At 39.2% G+C, this 19,395-nt stretch overlaps 1 protein-coding gene across 8 annotated transcripts in view; it reads left to right on the forward strand.

Moving 5' to 3' along the window:
- The window catches only part of LOC141450059 (band 7 protein AGAP004871), a 261,143-nt gene that overhangs the window by 189,781 nt on the left and 51,967 nt on the right, over positions 1-19,395 (forward strand). For 7 of the 8 annotated variants that reach the window (XM_074120089.1, XM_074120087.1, XM_074120090.1 and 4 more), the window contains one exon: positions 13,989-14,071. The exons of the other annotated variant lie outside the window; for it this stretch is intronic. In XM_074120089.1, coding sequence (XP_073976190.1) covers positions 13,989-14,071 — 83 coding nt within the window. The remainder of the gene's footprint in view (positions 1-13,988; positions 14,072-19,395) is intronic. 8 annotated transcript variants of the gene reach the window in all.

Raw genomic sequence — 19,395 nt, forward strand, 5'->3', positions numbered from 1 at the left:
AGGCCTTGGATTTTATTTAATCTTTAATATGAGAAATTTACAGTAAAGTATGTTAGGCGGTTAAGAAACTAGACCCGCAATGCTAAGATGTATTGTTGGTTTAGTGGGTTTGATTCCCGGTGTCTAGGCCTTGGATTTTATTTAATGGTTAATATGAGAACTTTATAGTAAAGTATGTTTGGCGGTTAAGAGACTAGACCCGCAATGCTAAGATGTATTGTTGGTTTAGTGGGTTTAATTCCCCTGTCTTAGGCCTTGGATTTTATTTAATGGTTAATATGAGAAATTTACAGTAAAGTATGTTAGGCGGTTAAGAGACTAGACCCGCAATGGTAAGATGTATTGTTGGTTTAGTGGGTTTGATTCCCGGTGTCTAGGCCTTGGATTTTATTTAATGGTTTAATATGAGAAATTTATAGTAAAGTATGTTTGCTAGTAGCCTTCGTTCACTACACGTAATTTGCTAGTTAGATGTAAAGCTCGCCTTGAAAAGAAATAAGCATTACTTTACTTACTACTTGTATTCATATGGGTGATACTCCCACAAAAGTACCATATGGCTGATTTCCTCGTTTAATTTTCAGCCCTAAAAGTCGCTGCAAAGCAGTGCGATTAAAAGAGTATTTCGGCTAGAAACTGCATGTAACGATTTTTAAGTACAGCTTTTAGTATTGATGGAACTTAGAAGAATTCTAAAGATTTTTTTTTGCTGATATATATATTTTTAAATTTTTTGCTGAAAAATGACGGCAGCAACTTTCCACCATCTTCCATTGAAACTATTTTGGGAAAACGTTAGGCAATTTGCACTAAAAAATAAAAAAAATGAATAGTCTTCAAGGAAAAAAGAAGGAATTTTCTTTTCCACTGCCAGACCGATTACACTTTGCCCTCATAATTTTTATTTAGTGGACGTGACGTGGAGTGATCTCGTGAGAATCACGTGTCTAGGTTTTACCTCCACTGTATCAGGGCATTAGCGTGGTAATATGAGCTAAATATAACATTACACATATATGTGCTAGTTGCAAATGGAGAAAAGAAATTACTTATCTATTACGTTAATTAATAAAAACTCCATATAAAATTAAATAAAAAAACAGAAAATGAAAGTTTAAAACATCCTTCGGTTAATTTTGTTTTCCTCTCTCGGTTTTAAAATTAATATTCTACTTCCGGCCTGATATCTCCTCCACCCACGTTCATATTTCCGTATCCTTCTCTGACCTCTTTGTTACTTTACATTTCCAATTTGTTTTTTCATTAAACATTCTATTTCTCTTTTCCTGTCTTTTTCTTTTTACACACTAGAAGATTATTATTTAAACTTTATCATAGTGTTGGTTTTTCTCTTCGTTATTAATACGCAGTGTTTAAACTTTTTCTTTTAAGTTATATTTTCTTTCAATTTTGATTTCCCTTTTTTTTTTCTGGTGTTGTTTTCTCTTAAGCCACATGAGAGCGGAAGTTCCTGCCGATTTTGTGGGGGGGTAATACGATAAAACAAAACAAATTGCAAATCTCGATACGCAGCAAAATGATCTCAAAATGGCGGCGCTTCCCCCTCCACCGCGTGCGATGCGTCACAGTCCTCGCTTATCGTAATGAATTCTTTGATCCTTTAGCTATCCAGTGGTCTAATTTAATTTTAGATGTAGATTTTAGATTCGAAACTATAATGCCGAACTGTATCCCCCGATTTTGTTATCATTAGGTTTTTTTGGATTGCCTTGATATGATAGCAAATTTAAAGACGTATTCACGTCAAAAGGAGAGGTTGATGTACACTGCCGCTCAAAAGTTTAAGACCACCTGTTATTTATATTAATTAATAAGTTTTAATCACTCAAAACCCTAATTACACTTACGGTAGGCGTACGTACAATGGCGGTGCTTCAAAAGACATGTATAAGATTGTAACAGGTGACTACGAATCATGGATATATGCGTATGAGCCGGAAACTAGACAGCAGTATGGGTGTTTCAAGATGAACCAAATCCAACAAAAGTTGTTCGCGCTCGAAGCACTTCGAAACAAACGGTCGCCTGTTTTTTCGGAAAAACTGGTCATGTGGCAACAGTGCCTTTAGAGCAGCGGTTCTCAACCCGTCGGTCGCGACCCCGGCGGGGGTCGAACGACCAAAACACAGGGGTCGTCTAAAGCCATCGGAAAATACATATTTCCGATGGCTTTAGCCGCTGATAAGCCGCACTACCGTCTGCAGCAGCGCTATTCAGCTGGAACGCGCGCCGTTATGGCCGTTAATGTTATTTATTGGAATTAGTAATCAATATTTCTCAATATATAATTTAAATATTGTTTTTGTGATTAATCACTATGTTTAAATTATGTTTGATTTGTAGCAATGAGAATAGATAATGCATATCAGGTATTTACATTCCGAATCGTAACTGTAGCAAAATTACAGTTATGAAGTAGCCACCAAAATTATTCTTTGGTTTGGGGTCACCGCAACATAAGGAACTGTATTGCGTGGTCACGGCATCAGAAAGGTTGAGAACCACTGCTTTAGAGGAACGTAGAACGGTCAATTCTGAATGGTACACAACCATTTGTTTGCCGGAAGTCTTCGATGAAATAAGGAAAACAAACAAGCGCCGTCGGATCATTCATCAAGACAATGCCAGCTATCACACATCTTGTCTAACAACCGACTTTTTGAGCACTCAAAAAATCGAATTAATGGGTCATCCGCCGTACAGTACTGATTTGGCACCAAATGACTTCTTTTATTTTTCGAACGTCAAGAATAAATTATGTGGATAACGATTTTCGTCGGCAGAAGAAGCCGTTGATGCATTCAAAAACCATGTTTTGGAGGTGTCTCAAGCGGAATGGAAAAAATGCTTTGACAAGTGGTTCGAACGCATGCAGAAGTGTACAGATCATAAAGGAGAATATTTTGAAAAACAATAAAGTCATTTTCAATGACAAATTACTGTTTTTTTATTATTAGGCTCAAAATATAAATAGTGCCCCTCGTATATTGAACTGTGTACTTCTGTTAACATATATTAGAGCTTCATTGTTGAAAAACAATGATTGTGTTATTTATTCCAAAATATATCGAATATTCTCAAAAAATTGAGGTGGTCCTAAACTTTTGACCGGCAGTGTATATAAAACTAATTTTGAAATCAATGCCTGTTGGTTACGAGGAAGAGAAATAGAATAGGGGAATGGGAAAAAGTAATAACGGAATGATAAACTGCTCGACAAGGACAATGCATTAAAAATTAAAAGTTTTTTCATATCGTGAAGTTTTCTTGACAACAAGCAATCGTTTAAAAACCAGAAAAGAAAAGATCGATGATGGGGGCAAAAAATCGATACTTTTCACTTCGTATAGTTAACTAACTTTATACAACTTACTGCTTCTTAAGCTGGAAACATAGTGGAGCGAAGAGCAAAGCGGCGAAAACAAACACAAGTTATCGTATGGGATCGCGTACAGAGGAGAGCAAAGCGAAGATAGAGCAGCGCTACCAAGAGAGAGAGAGAGAGAGAGAGAGAGTAGAGCAACGTGTTGTGACGTGTTTGATTTCTTCGCTCTCATCGCGCTCAATTTCCAAAGGTTAAAATGGGATATTGCTGCATTTATTGGTGTAGTTTTTCTTTAAAGAAACCTCTGTGGGACCAAAAGGATCCTCTACATCACAACCGATTTGTGTTGGATAAGAAATGGGACTGGGTTAACGTTGGAATTCGTCCTTTTTCTTGATTAACATGCCTTCAACACTGGCTAGTATGTAATTAAATGTTGCAATAGACAAAATAAGAATGAAACTTGCCAGGATGCTCCCGAAGTTGTTGGTACAGGTGATGGAATTCACCAAGTTCATGTCTAGTCCTGTTTATATAATGAACACTGCAGCTCCTGCTGCTAAGCTGCTTGTAAATACCAAATTTTCAAGGAATGAATTTTCATATAGAAATAATTCCTCCATCTTGTCTCGTCGAAAGGAGAAACGCGACTAAACTCGGTCACTATGTGCATGCGACTATTTGCTCGTTGCTCGTCGGTCTCTCTCTCTCTGATTTGAAGCAACTATCATCGACGCTTTGCTCGCCGCTCCACTATGTTTCCAGCCTTAGACTTCGTAGGAAGAGAGTATTAGTATCGAGCTGATTTTCGATTTACGGTCGTCACAACAAAAATATTCATTTTGAGGATCATTTTATTTATTTTAAGGAGTTTCCCCTATAATTGAAGGTTTCCTCTCCAACCCTATCCTCAGCATCATTCTCCATCAATCCCTGCCATATCTTCCATCGACTACAGACTTCCGACTAAGTCTTGGTCGGCCTCTCCTCCGTCTACCATCCAGTTTCCAGAACCAAAACCTGTTGGAGCATTCTTTTAATATGACCCAAACCACTGGACATCGTCTCTCACAAGATAACTTCTATTACCGACTCTTCTGGACTCAATCATAATCTCCCGGGGATCTTTTATCATTTGTTACTTTTTCTCTTTGGGACTTTTTTTTTGCAAAATTCTTTGAGTTCGAAAAAATGTTTTCTATAAATTGGTTTTTAGGGCGGTCGTTATGAATCCATCGTAATTTAATATAAAAAAATACAGTAAGTTCGACGTTGAGATTTTACTTGGAGGCTGCAATTGGATTTTTGATCAAAATTGATCAATCGGAAGTACCAATTGTAGAGTATTGTTCCTCTTTTTGGGGGGGACCGATTTATTAATCCAACGGGATTAAAGATTATTGTCAATTTCGGTCACAATTTTTTTAAATTTTTTTGGCCAATTCTGGAACTAGGTCATCTGCAGGGATTTTGCTCATTAACAAATATAATTAATATTATTTTTTACGTTGTTAACATCAAAGGTTGTTGAATTTTTCGATCCTGACTGTTTATTGGAAGAAGCCATTACCGAGAAAATCTTAATAATACGGAAAATACGGATTTAGTAAAGCGGCACATCTGGTCAATTTTCTTCAAGCTGGAAAATTTGGTCTTTTATATTTGATTCTTATTAATATACAGGGGGAAAAGGAAGTATAAAAAATAAACAGTAATGACGTTTTAAAGGAAAGCTTTTAAACCAGCTTTTTCCACTCTCAGAAGTTCCGTTAATCGAATTTTCCTGGGGGAAAATGTTTTATCTAAAAGTTTTCTTTTTCAAGTTTAAGTACAATTAGCATACTAAGTTTAAGAGGAAATCGTAAGAACCGTTTTTTGAGAAAATCTTTACAGTAAAATGATACTTTCGATTGATTTATTTGGACCAAAATCTTTTTGTGGCATCTTTTGTTTTTTTTTTTTTGAGTACACACTCAAACTTACACCAAATTGTTTCAACTTAAACTCAAAAAAAAAATTTGCACAATTACAAAACCTACTTTCAATCTACACAAATAAGTGATTCCGTCCAATTAATATGCTCATGTTTGGTTGTACTTGCAACATATCAGCAACCTCTTTACATGAGTATAAATATTGTTCCCAGATACTTAATGTCCAAAATCAGATTTGGGTACACTCTACAGAAGTTAAAAAAAAAATTGTAAGATAAAAAACTTCAAATTTAATCGCCAATTTATCTTATTTTTATTTATGATTATATTTATACATTATATATTATTGATTTGCCAAAGAAAGAATCAATTAGATTAAATTTTACCTGATTGATTGTCTGGCACATACAAAATTAGCTCTTAGTTAAATGTATTTTTCTCTTGGTCAAGGACAATGATTGGTTTAATTCTTCTAGATTAAATTGATGATCTGGGAAAGTCATTTATTTGAGATCTAAACAATTCTCTTTAATTAACAACTTTAATTATTTTATGAAACAATTAAATTATTTATTAAAAAGCAATCAACCTTCTTTTTTTTTTGTACTCACAAATACAATCACGTTTACAACTCAGAACTGTCATTCGATTAAAAAAATTTTGTAGATTCTCTCTAAAACATTTCCGCACATTTGGGCCATTCGATTGTGATTTCATCTGCAACCAAACTCCTTCACTTTTTTTCGATTTTCACCTTTTTCCTGTTCTTGCGAGTGTGATTTCAAAAAAAAGTTTTTATTAAGTTTTTAGATTATCTTCTCTTTGCTTTACTTGTCTTCGTAATCTTCATTTTTGCTAAGACATTCTACAATTTTATCTTTTGTTGCTTTAACCACTAATTCATTTTTCCTTACAATAAATAGTCCCTGGGGAATGCTTGTAAATTTTTTTCCTCATTTACAGCTATCTTTAGGAAGGTTAACTAAACCACTCATTTAAAGGCGCCAAGGTGGCCGAGCGGTTAAGAGACTAGACCCGCAAAGCTAAGATGTATTGTTGGTTTAGTGGGTTCGATTCTCGGTCTAGGCGTTGGATTTTATTTAATGGTTAATATGAGAAATTTGTAGTAATGTATGTTAGACGGTTAAGGGGCTAGACCCGCAATGCTAATATGTATTGTTGGTTTAGTGGGTTCGATTCCCCAGGTCTAAGCCTTGTATTTTATTTAATGTTTAATATGAGAAATTTATAGTGAAGTATGTTAGGCGGTTAAGAGACAAGACCCGTGTTGGAACCCCAACTTCACTTTGCTGCATAATTGAACAGCTACATAATTTTTGTAAATAGAAAAAAAATAATTTTTATATGTACATATGATTGCTTATCAAAGAAAAATAAAAAAGGAAAAGAGGCAAATAGCCCATTTTAAAAAGTCTTTCTCAAGACTCTGGAATGGCAATGTGGTTCTTTGGACGGTACAGAGATAGCGACGCAGTCGCGACGCCAGGGCGCAGCACGGTCGACTTCGCTATAAAAAGGGCAGAATCGGCCGTGTCTGCATCAGTCCAAGATAATTTTTCAACGGGAAAACATCCACAATAGCTACCTTAGCTGGAAGATTGCTGACTGGGCCTTACTCTCAACCTGGATCTCTGTACCGGCCAAAGGACCTCACTGTCCGGACCAGAACAAAAAATCGATCACTTAACCCCTGTATTGTGAAGAAAGAAGAAAGAAGGAAGTGCAGCACACGAGACGCCTTGGTTTACCAGCTACGAAGGCGAGCCGAACGCCAGCGCTGCCGCAGTGCGAGACAAGAGCGAGGACCAAGCCCAGCACACGAGCCGCTGCAGTTCGCCAGCTACGGAGGCAAGCCAAATCACCAGCGCTGCCACAGTGTGAGATACGAGCGAGGACCAGGCCAATTGGTACCGGGGTTTATCGGGGTGCTGGCCACACTGCCGGGGCTCCCAAAGCCGGTTGACTGGTATTAGCGAACGGCCCTTTTCAGGGCCTCTCACATCACTTTTGCTGTGGCCTCGCGCTGGGAGCAAGCCATTCTCGGAGCGGCGCAGTCACTTCAACCAACAGTGTGAACGGCCCTTTTCAGGGCCACCCAACTGTACGGCTACCCCGCTGGGGAGCGCCATAGGCGAGTCAAGCGCCGACACATTTTTTTGTGAACGGTCCTTTTCAGGGCCATCCAGTCACTTGTACCTGCGAGCGGTGAGAAGAAGAGCTTGTATACTGGACTTCATCCCTCGGCCGCATTAGTATACAACAAGTGGTGACCCCGACGTGATGACTGAAGCGAGGGACGCACCGCTCGAGCCTGCACCGGACACAGAGGCTGTAAGCCTCGTGAAGTTACCCCAGTTCTGGGAGGAAAATCCAGCATTATGGTTTCTACAAATCGAAGCTCTATTTGGGGCCTACAAGATCAAGAGCGAGGCTGGACGATTTCAAGCCCTGGTTGGTCAGCTACCATATCAGGTGCTTACACAAATAGCCGGCTCAGTGCAGTCACCTGGTCCAGTGCCTTACACGTCAACGAAGGAAAAACTGATCGCTATCTACAGTCAAAGCCAGGAGAGAAGGATACTAAGGCTTCTGGAACAAACACAGCTTGGCGACATGACTCCTTCACAGCTGTTGCGACAAATGCAAAACCAAGCGGGTACAGCGATGTCGGACGGCGTCTTACGTACCGTTTGGCTGCGAGCACTACCGCAGAGAGTGAGAGGGATTCTAGCCGCTATTGAACAGGACGACCTAGACAAGTTGGCCACTGTGGCAGACAAGGTAATGGAGGTAGACTCCAATACCTCTGTTCACGCTGTGAGGGATACTGACGGCGACAGACTTGCTCGACTGGAGAAGCAACTGCAAGATTTGCATGAGCAATTTTCTGCATTGGCCACTGCCATTCAGCGCAGCAACCGTGGAAGAAGTAGGGCCCGTAACCGTGACCAAGGAGCTCCCAAGGATGGGTATTGCTACTACCACCACAAGTTCGGGGAGAAGGCCACAAAGTGCAAGAAACCCTGCAAATGGGGGACCACCAGCCAGCCGTCAACAAATGGGACGCGGTAGACGGGAAGGCGGAAGCCGCTACCGCTAATAAATTCCGCCGTCTCTTCGTCACTGACAGAAAAACAGGGACAAGATACCTGGTGGACACTGGCGCGGCGATATCCATCATCCCCAACTGTAACAAGGCCAGGGAACGAGACTCAGGATTCAGCCTGTATGCGGCTAACGGCACTCCAATCCCAACTTATGGAGAGCAAAGGAAGAGCTTGGATCTTGGCTTACGCCGACTGTTCGTGTGGGATTTCATCGTGGCCAACGTCACGCAGCACATACTTGGGGCAGACTTTCTCGCCGGAAGCAATCTGGTGGTTGATTTGGCCCAGCGCTGTCTAATAGACCGGACCACAGGACTCGCAACTATAGGGTCCATTGAAGTCGTGGAGCTACTAGAGCTATCTACTGTACCACCGCACGTACCATTTAGGGAGTTGCTGCTACAGTTCCCTACTTTAACGAAGGTTGGCTCACATAAGGTACGACAAAACAACGGGATATTTCATCACATTGAAACTACAGGGCCTCCCGTATGCAGCAGGGCGCGCAGATTGCCGCCAGGCAAGTATCAAGCTGTCAAGGAGGAGTTCCAGCAAATGATGAACGACGGTATCTGTCGGCCATCCAAGAGCCCATGGGCCAGCCCACTGCATGTGGTTGAGAAGAAGGATGGAACATTGCGACCTTGCGGTGACTACCGCCTGCTGAATAGCAAGACCGTGCCAGACCGATACAATGTGCCTAACTTGCACGACTTCACGATTCAGTTATACGGCACTAAGATTTACTCGGCTCTGGATATAAACAAGGCGTACCATCATATACCAGTGGCGGAAGAAGACATTCCGAAGACGGCTATAATCACACCGTTTGGCCTATTCGAGTTCGTCAAGATGACGTTCGGTCTAAGAAACGCAGCCCAGACCTTTCAGCGATACATGGACCACCTTTTTAGGGATCTACCATTCGTGTTCGTCTACGTAGACGATATACTCATTGCGTCCAAGGATGAGCGAGAACACGAAGCCCACCTAAAAGTAGTGTTCCAGCGGCCGAGTGAGCGAGGGCTGACGCTAAGGACTGATAAATGTGTACTGGGACAACCGACAGTCAGCTTCCTTGGGTACACCGTGTCACCAGAAGGGATCTGCCCACTTCAGGAGAAGGTGAAAGCTATCCGGGAACTACCAAAACCAGCCACCATCTATGATCTAAGGAGATTTCTTGGGATGGTAAACTTCTACAGGAAGTGCCTTCCCAACGCAGCCACCACCCAGAGAGAGCTCAACAAATATCTCCACCACGCTAAACGCAGGGATAAGACGCCTATAGTGTGGTCGAGGGAAGCAGAAGCGGCCTACGAGAAGACCAAGGAGGACCTTGCGAATGCAACATGCATAGCACATCCTTCACCGGACTCTCAGCTATCAGTAGCTTGTGACGCCAGCAACATCGGCATGGGAGCAGTGCTACAGCAACAGGAAGAGGGCACACTACAGCCGCTAGGTTTCTTCTCTAAAGCGTTCAACAAGGCGCAACAAAACTACAGCACCTACGACCGAGAGCTTCTGGCAGTGTATGAGGCAATACGCTACTTCAGACCCATGATTGAGGGCAGGCATATCCTAATATACACCGACCACAAGCCACTAACCTACGCAATGCTACAGAGCAATAAGACCTTGTGTCCCAGGAGATTACGGCACTTGAACTACATCTCTCAATTCTCCACGGATATACGCTACCAGCGGGGAGAGGACAACACCGTGGCTGATGCTTTATCGAGGATTGCGGAGGTAACTGTACTGAACAACTTTCAGAACCTAGCTGAAGCTCAGAAACGGGACGAAGAAATCGATACCCAAGAGAAAAGGGAGACTCTTCGCCTCCAGCTAGTTCCGGTACCTGGTGCAGAGTACAGTCTTTTCTGCGAGACCACAAAGGGAACACCCAGGCCATACGTACCAGGGGAATTAAGGAAGCCAATCTACGAGAATCTGCACAGCCTTAGCCATCCAGGGATCAGAGCATCAAGGAAGCTGGTGACCGCTAGATTCTTCTGGCCAAACATGGAAAAGGACGTAGCATATTGGGCAAAACACTGCATACCCTGTCAACGGGCCAAGGTCAACCGACACTCCTCGACATCGCTTGGGTCCTTCATGCCGTCCAAGAAATTTGAACACGTGCACCTGGACTTAGTTGGACCACTCCCACCATCAGACGGGAAAGAATATCTCCTGACAATGGTCGACCGAGCGACCGGGTGGCCGGAAGCGATACCTCTGACTAGCATCACCGCTACCGCTGTGGCAGAGGCCTTCTATCGCCACTGGATAGCTCGATATGGAGTACCAGTCCGCCTAACAACTGATAGAGGAAGGCAATTCGAGTCGACGCTGTTCAACCAGCTAGCGCAACTTCTAGGGATCACGCATCTCAGAACAACGGCTTACCATCCACAAAGCAACGGAATGGTAGAACGATGGCACCGTTCCCTGAAGAGCGCACTTCGGACGAGGCTCGAAGAGGCCCGCAAATGGACCAAGACCCTGCCTACGGTCCTGCTAGGACTAAGGTCGGCTCTAAGGAGAACCACCGGGTTAAGCGCAGCAGAGGCAGTGTTGGGACAGCCACTACGTTTGCCCGGAGAAATATTCATGCCTCCTCGAACTCAAGAACCCACAGACGCCAGTTTACAACTGTTACGGCAGGAATGGGCACGAACCATCAGTCCAACGCAAACGAAATGTTTTGTCAGCCCGGACCTGGAAAAGTGCACGCACGTATTCTTACGAGAAGAGGTTCACAAGCGGTCACTGACGCCACCTTATTCAGGACCGTACCTAGTGCGGAAACGGGATGACAAAACGGCTACAGTGCAACTACCCGGCAGGGAAGACCGAGTTTCGTTGGACCGCCTCAAGCCAGCCTACCTACTGGAGGAGAGCCAACAGGATGCACCAAAACCTCCGGAGCCTTCCACCGCCAACGATGAAGGAAGCGAGCATCGGTCAACTAGACCATCGAGGACCATCAGGCGGCCAGTGCGATTTGCAACGTAGCTCTTCAATTAGGGCGGAGGCATGTTGGAACCCCAACTTCACTTTGCTGCATAATTGAACAGCTACATAATTTTTGTAAATAGAAAAAAAATAATTTTTATATGTACATATGATTGCTTATCAAAGAAAAATAAAAAAGGAAAAGAGGCAAATAGCCCATTTTAAAAAGTCTTTCTCAAGACTCTGGAATGGCAATGTGGTTCTTTGGACGGTACAGAGATAGCGACGCAGTCGCGACGCCAGGGCGCAGCACGGTCGACTTCGCTATAAAAAGGGCAGAATCGGCCGTGTCTGCATCAGTCCAAGATAATTTTTCAACGGGAAAACATCCACAATAGCTACCTTAGCTGGAAGATTGCTGACTGGGCCTTACTCTCAACCTGGATCTCTGTACCGGCCAAAGGACCTCACTGTCCGGACCAGAACAAAAAATCGATCACTTAACCCCTGTATTGTGAAGAAAGAAGAAAGAAGGAAGTGCAGCACACGAGACGCCTTGGTTTACCAGCTACGAAGGCGAGCCGAACGCCAGCGCTGCCGCAGTGCGAGACAAGAGCGAGGACCAAGCCCAGCACACGAGCCGCTGCAGTTCGCCAGCTACGGAGGCAAGCCAAATCACCAGCGCTGCCACAGTGTGAGATACGAGCGAGGACCAGGCCAATTGGTACCGGGGTTTATCGGGGTGCTGGCCACACTGCCGGGGCTCCCAAAGCCGGTTGACTGGTATTAGCGAACGGCCCTTTTCAGGGCCTCTCACATCACTTTTGCTGTGGCCTCGCGCTGGGAGCAAGCCATTCTCGGAGCGGCGCAGTCACTTCAACCAACAGTGTGAACGGCCCTTTTCAGGGCCACCCAACTGTACGGCTACCCCGCTGGGGAGCGCCATAGGCGAGTCAAGCGCCGACACATTTTTTTGTGAACGGTCCTTTTCAGGGCCATCCAGTCACTTGTACCTGCGAGCGGTGAGAAGAAGAGCTTGTATACTGGACTTCATCCCTCGGCCGCATTAGTATACAACACCCGCAATGCTAAGATGTATTGTTGGTTTAGTGGGTTCGATTCTCGGTCTAGGCGTTGGATTTTATTTAATGGTTAATATGAGAAATTTGTAGTAATGTATGTTAGACGGTTAAGGGGCTAGACCCGCAATGCTAATATGTATTGTTGGTTTAGTGGGTTCGATTCCCCAGGTCTAAGCCTTGTATTTTATTTAATGTTTAATATGAGAAATTTATAGTAAAGTATGTTAGGCGCTTATAGTCTAGACCCGCAATGCTCAGATGTATTGTTGGTTTATTGGGTTCGATTCCCCCTGGTCTGGGCTTTAGATTTTATTTAATGATTAATATGAGAAATTTATAGTAAAGTATGTTTGCTAGTTCGATTCCGTCTACAACATAGGCATCTCTTTACTTTTTTATTTTCTTAAGCTCAATAACTGCGAATTACTTACCTATTAAGAATGTTATATTTGTTACCTAAGCAGTAAACTATTATTTAATAAAATTAATGAAGTCGTGTTTTAATTAATTACTTTCAATTATTTTATTGAACTTTCAAGTTTTAACTTTTGTAAGCTCTTCATTAATTTCTTTTTTAACTTCAACGATACATCGTATTCCTTGTACTTCATCTTCATTTTCATCCTTCCTTATTTCTTCTTCAGCTGCTATTTCTTTGATTTCATTATTTTCATTTCTAAGATCCTCTTCAGTTTCTTTAACAGTTCATGGTGTTCTTCTGTGTTTTCTTTTCTGTACCCCCACCTGTTTCTTTGACACCTTCATTTTCTTCCTAACTTCTAACCCAGCTTCAGCAATTGATTATTGGTTTCTGTTATGTGTTTATATTTTTTAAGTTAATTGGTGGAGTAACATTTGGATACAATTACACCATAACAGAAAACATGCTAAACATCGTTCATACTTCCATCGTAAGCACAGAATCATTACTCTTTTTAAATCTTTCTTTCATTAGCATAATGTAAATCACTTTTATTCAGATCTTGAGAAAACTATAAATCCATGAATTAATCATTGATCCTAAAAATCAATCCAGTTTTGAAGAAAATATTTTTTATTTTATTTTTTTTTTAACCCCGTTAGACGTGTTTAGTTGGCCCTTTGGAAAGGTTCTAATCTTCCAGCCACATTTTACCATCTCTAAATTATTTTAATTAATGAAGTTGATGAAGTTCCCCAAAACGTCTTCTTCATTAATTTTTAGTACAGAATTCTTAGTGACATTCTTTGTTTATTAAAAAAAAAAGAAAAAGTGACTCCAAATCGTCCTAGCTTTTAGGGCGTTTTCTCAGCCATTAATTAATTTTCAAAAAAAAAAAAAAAAAAATGTTAAGCAAGTTTAAGATTAGAAGACCCAAACCCAGACTCTCGTTGCCCCTTGTGATTTTTGTTCTTTGTTTCTCTCTCTCTCTCTCTCGCGTGCCCTCAATTTCTCCCCCTACTTCTCCCCTTTTTTTATTAATTTATTTTTACTCCTATTTTCGGTTTTTTTTTGTTTTTAAACTTTTTTTTTTTATCTGTTTTATGTGCGCAGGCATATTCTTTATCTTACCATGTATTGACAACTATGCAAGAGTCGACCTCAGGACCAGAACCTATGACGTACCTCCTCAAGAGGTAAGAAGACTCTTAGTTGCAAATTTTTTTTTTTCTGTTCTGTTTCTAGTTTCTCCATTTTTTGTCTGTGTCTGTGTGTTTGTTGCTTTCTTTCCTTGAATGTTATTCTTATGTTTACTGTTTTATTGTATCATTTCACCAATTTTTTCTGTAAATAGTCTTCCTTCCAAGTATTCGCTTTTATCGTATTAAACGAACAACTCCGGGTATCCCAAGTTGAACTGGCCTTTATTTAAATTGAAGTAAATTTTTTTTTTTTTTTAGTTTATTTTATTCGCGACCAAAAATTTTATATAAATTATGGTTTATTTTTATCCAAATATTTATTAAAGCTTCACGATATTCTTTTACATCATGAAAATGATCTTAAATCTTGAAGAGTTATTATAATTTTTGTGAATTATGATTAGAACTTAAAATTTAAAACATTTCTTAATTTTCAAAATTGTAAATAATCTTAAATATTTTTGTTTTAATTGATGCGCTTTAAATTTTTCTTATCATTGAAGTTTTCCAAAATAAAATCTATTTAATAATTAATACTTGAAGAAACGTTTTTTAGTTTCTTTTTACTTAAAAAGCCACAATTTAGTTTTTTAAAAAAAACTTCAAGCTTAAACTTTTGAAGTTGAAGCAGATGCTTTACTTTGTAATTCGTGAGTAATGAGTAATTTTTTCACGTAACATTAATGTACAACCGTAACCAGAAATATACATTCTTGTTTTTACATCTTCTTATCTTTTTGTAATAAACGGTTCTTATCTATTGGCTAGTTCAACCTGGTTCATACTGTGCTTATCTACTCTATTTTTATGTGCGCATTAATTTTCATTTTCAAGGGCATACTTTCCACATTCAGTCGTGCTTCAATGTGCAACTTTTCTTAATACTTTTTCTTTTTTTTTTTTTGAAACTAAATAAATAAAACAAGGAAATATCCGGTGAGATCACTGAAACGATTTCCTCTCACTACAATTCACGAGTTGTTGACTCATAGCACACCACAAAATGCCTAAGACGAGTTTACTCACAAAGAATGATTCAAATAAAAATTCATTTGAGTAAAATATTAAAGTTTAGAGATCATTTTATGTCACTATATTCTTTTTTGTTACTTTGGCCACTTTATTCCTCATTGATTGAACTTATTGTGAAAACTTACAAAATCAAGAAATGCCGAATAGTTTAGCAAATACAAAAAAAAAAAATTCTGTGGCTTTAAAGTATAACCAAATATTTTTCCAAAGATGAATAAACCCACCATGATTAGCCACACTCATTCCGACCGGATTTCCGACATTTTCCACTGTTTTTTGTACTTATATTACGAAGTAAGGGCGACCCAGTCTGTATCATCCAGTCCTGCTCTAGTTTGTAGATTGTACGAGACGGGCGGTTCCACCAAAAAAAAGGGGAAGGAACGCAGGCAATCCTGATGCCCATTGTTCCCCGCCCACCCCTCATCTCATGAGAGATACCGGGGTTTAAAAACAAATCCGGCTAAAAATTACCAGATGCTAATATAATAACCTAACAAAGTAGCAACAGGACACTAGGGAGCTTGACGACTCAATCGCCCAGTGCACTGAATAAACCTAAAAAGTTCATTAAGATTACCAGATGCTACAATCTCCCGTAGGGAGACATTTGACCTTCCGAAGACGAGGAATCTAGTTTTAGAATAAACTGGGCACACCTCAACAAAGTGCCTCACAGTTTCATCGGACTCACCACAGCCAGCACAATTTGGCGACTGGATTAGGCCACATTTAAAAAGATGATATGCTGAATTCTCATGTCCACTCAACACCTGAACCAACTGGCGGATCCGGGACCTGCTAAAACCAACCATATCCGTTCTTGACAGGCCAAGGAGCCCTGCTCTAGTTACTGGTTATTTGAGTCTAAAAATCACTTCGTTCTGTGAACCTAGGTCAGAATTCCGACTTTTTCCACTGTTTTTTGAACTTATATTATGAATTAAGGGCGACCCAGTCTGTATTATCCAGCCCTGCTCTAGTTACCGGTTATTTGAGTTAAAAAATCACGTTGTTCTGTGAACCTAGGCTAGAATTCTGGCTTTTTCCACTGTTTTTTGAACTTATATTATGAATTAAGGGCGACCCAATCTGTATTATCCAGCCCTGCTCTAGTTACTGGTTATTTGAGATTAAAAATCAACTTAGAATTGCCAACAAAATGGTCAATATAGCTCAGACTTATGGAAGCTAAAGCAATCGAACTTGACGATCAATTTCTCATATTAACTATTAAATAATAACCATGATCTATAGACCAGGAATCGAACCCACTAAACCAGCAATACATCTTAGCTTTGCGGGTCTAGTCTCTTAACCGCCTAACATACTTTACTATAAATTGTTCATATTAACCATTAAATAAAATCCAAGGCCTAGACACCGAGAATCGAACCCACTAAACCAGCAATACATCTTAGCTTTGCGGGTCTAGTCTCTTAACCGCCTAACATACTTTACTATAAATTGTTCATATTAACCATTAAATAAAATCCAAGGCCTAGACACCGAGAATCGAACCCACTAAACCAGCAATACATCTGAGCATTGCGGGTCTAGTCTCTTAACCGCCTAACATACTTTACTATAAATTGTTCATATTAACCATTAAATAAAATCCAAGGCCTAGACACCGAGAATCGAACCCACTAAACCAGCAATACATCTGAGCATTGCGGGTCTAGTCTCTTAACCGCCTAACATACTTTACTATAAATTGTTCATATTAACCATTAAATAAAATCCAAGGCCTAGACACCAGGAGTCGGACCCATTAACCAGCAATACATCTTAGCATTGCGGGTCTAGTCTCTTAACCGCTCGAATACTTAGTAGAATGCTAAAATAATATAAATATGCTATAATGAAAATATTGATTACAGTAATTACATCTAATGGTACTTGAAAAGATTTCTACTTCAATTAATCTAAACAAGTAGAAATTTTCTTTCTTACTAAAATAGTTGTTTTCATTGATTTTTCATCCTTCCCTTAAAAGAAGTTTTTCTTGCATTGTATATATTTCCTTTTTATGTATTTATCGTGAATTTTTTTTAAATCAGTGTATGAATTCTGAAAAAAATCTTAAGAAAAGTAAAGTAACAAAAATATTTCTGGAAAAACTTTTAACAGCGAAAAGTTTTTTGCATAAGTGTGAAGTATAAATTGGCATTTTCAATTGGTGATTTTCTTGCACTAAGTTCCTTCAGGACCCATAGGGATTTCCAATAAAATATGGAAAAAGTCTGAGCTTTTTGAGGGTTTGGGTTTGGGTGTGTGTTTAGGGCCTTCTCACGTAGTCTGGACTCAAAATAATGGTCAGAAATTCATGGAGAAGAGTTTTCTAAGACTAAGACGTTCTACGGCTGTATGTAGGAATGATATCTGGAAAACTTAAGATATTTGAAACCAATAAGTTTAGCTTTTCTTTTTTGATATTATCTTCTTCTGTGAAATTAAAGAAAATGTATAATAAATTTCTATTATATTACTGGTAAAGTAAAATAATTGCCTATTGTCTGTCAGCGATAGAAATAACAGTATCGTGAGCTATACTACAAGATAATTTTTATTTTTTCCCATTGTTTTTGAAGTTTTAATTTTAAATAATACTGACCCAGTTTGTACAATCCTTTACTGCCTTAGATTTTGTAAATCAGCAACAGAAATTACAGTATTTTGAGCTATACTACAAGATAATTTCTATTTTTTCCCATTGTTTTTGAAGTTTTAATTTTAAATAATACTGACCCAGTTTGTACAATCCTTTACTGCCTTAGATTTTGTAAATCAGCAACAGAAATTACAGTATTTTGAACCATACTACAAGATAATTTCTATTTTTTTCCCATTGTTTTTAAAGTTTCAATTTTAAATAACATGGACCCTATTTCAGATTACCTTGATCCACTCTCAACACAATCTTTAGTCGTGAAAAATGTGAATAGCTATCATTTTCGCATGATACTAACTTCCTTTTAAAAAAAAGAACTTTATAACCATATTTTCAAATAAAGTAAGTTTTGTAGCAATACTTCACCTCTGGGAGAAACTTTATTTAGTACATCATCAAAAATTATTATCTACAGGGTGGGGGCACCAACTATCATAGAGAAAGGTTCGAGTTTGGCGCTAAAGTCATTTTGAGGTTGCCCTTATTAGCTACCCAGGAGGAGGTCCTTAGGGAAATTATGTAATTCTTCTCTCACTTCATGTATGTACTTACTTCTTGAAATTAATAATATCATTCATTAGGTATACTCAGATAATGCTTAAATATCAGTAATATTTCAGAATTAATTTTGTTCCTGAAAAAGCTTAGTTCGAGTATACCCCAACCATAAGGGCAGATGTGCCACCCTTAATTGAGCTTTTGTTTTTTGTTTTTAAGGTTTTAAGGGTTTTAAAGGTTGCACACAATTATATTTACATTGTATATCCAAAGTTAAAAACAAAATATTTATTTCATATTTTAAGATATTTAATAAATACTATTTAGATCACCCTTACACTTTTAAGCAGAGCAAACACTTGATCTTATAATCAGCTGATCAAGATGGCGAATAGTAACGCCGTTACGTTAGAGCAGTGGTTCTTAAACTTTTCATAGACGCGGAACACAATTATATGTATATAATTTTCTCGCAAAAAACTAACATTAAATAATTTGAAATTCGGTATTTAGCAAGAACATAAAATTAAATTCAAATTAAAAAAAAAAGGAACAATTTTTTGTTTTCGTATCTTTCCCAAGTTTCTAAATTTCAATACATTTAAAATTGAAATTTCGCGGAACACTTGGACCATATTCGCGGAACACCGGTTAAGAACCACTGCTTTATATCTTCTACCTTTTTAGATCTGTGCACAAAATAACTATAGTTTATAATTGAGAAAAACAAAGTGTACAAGAGAACAAAATTCCATATCAATACGTGCTTCACAGTAGGAGATATAGAACGGCCATAATTTTACAGAATTTCATGACCCAAAAAATTTTCAACCCTTTATATCTTCTACATTTATAGATCTGTGCACAAAATAACTATAGTTTATAATTGAGAAAAACAAAATTACAAGAGAACAAAATTTCATACGAATACGTGGTTCACAGTGGGAGATATAGAACGGCCATAATTTTACAGAATTTCATGACCCAAAAAATTTTCAACCCTTTATATCTTCTACATTTATAGATCTGTGAACAAAATAACTATAGTTTATAATTGAGAAAAACAAAGTGTACAACAGAAAAAAATTTCATACGAATACGTGGTTCACAGTGG

Source organism: Rhodnius prolixus, unplaced genomic scaffold (assembly GCF_049639745.1).
Source record: "Rhodnius prolixus isolate KJV_2025 unplaced genomic scaffold, Rpr scaffold_2, whole genome shotgun sequence".
NCBI classification, from domain to species: Eukaryota; Metazoa; Arthropoda; class Insecta; order Hemiptera; family Reduviidae; genus Rhodnius; species Rhodnius prolixus.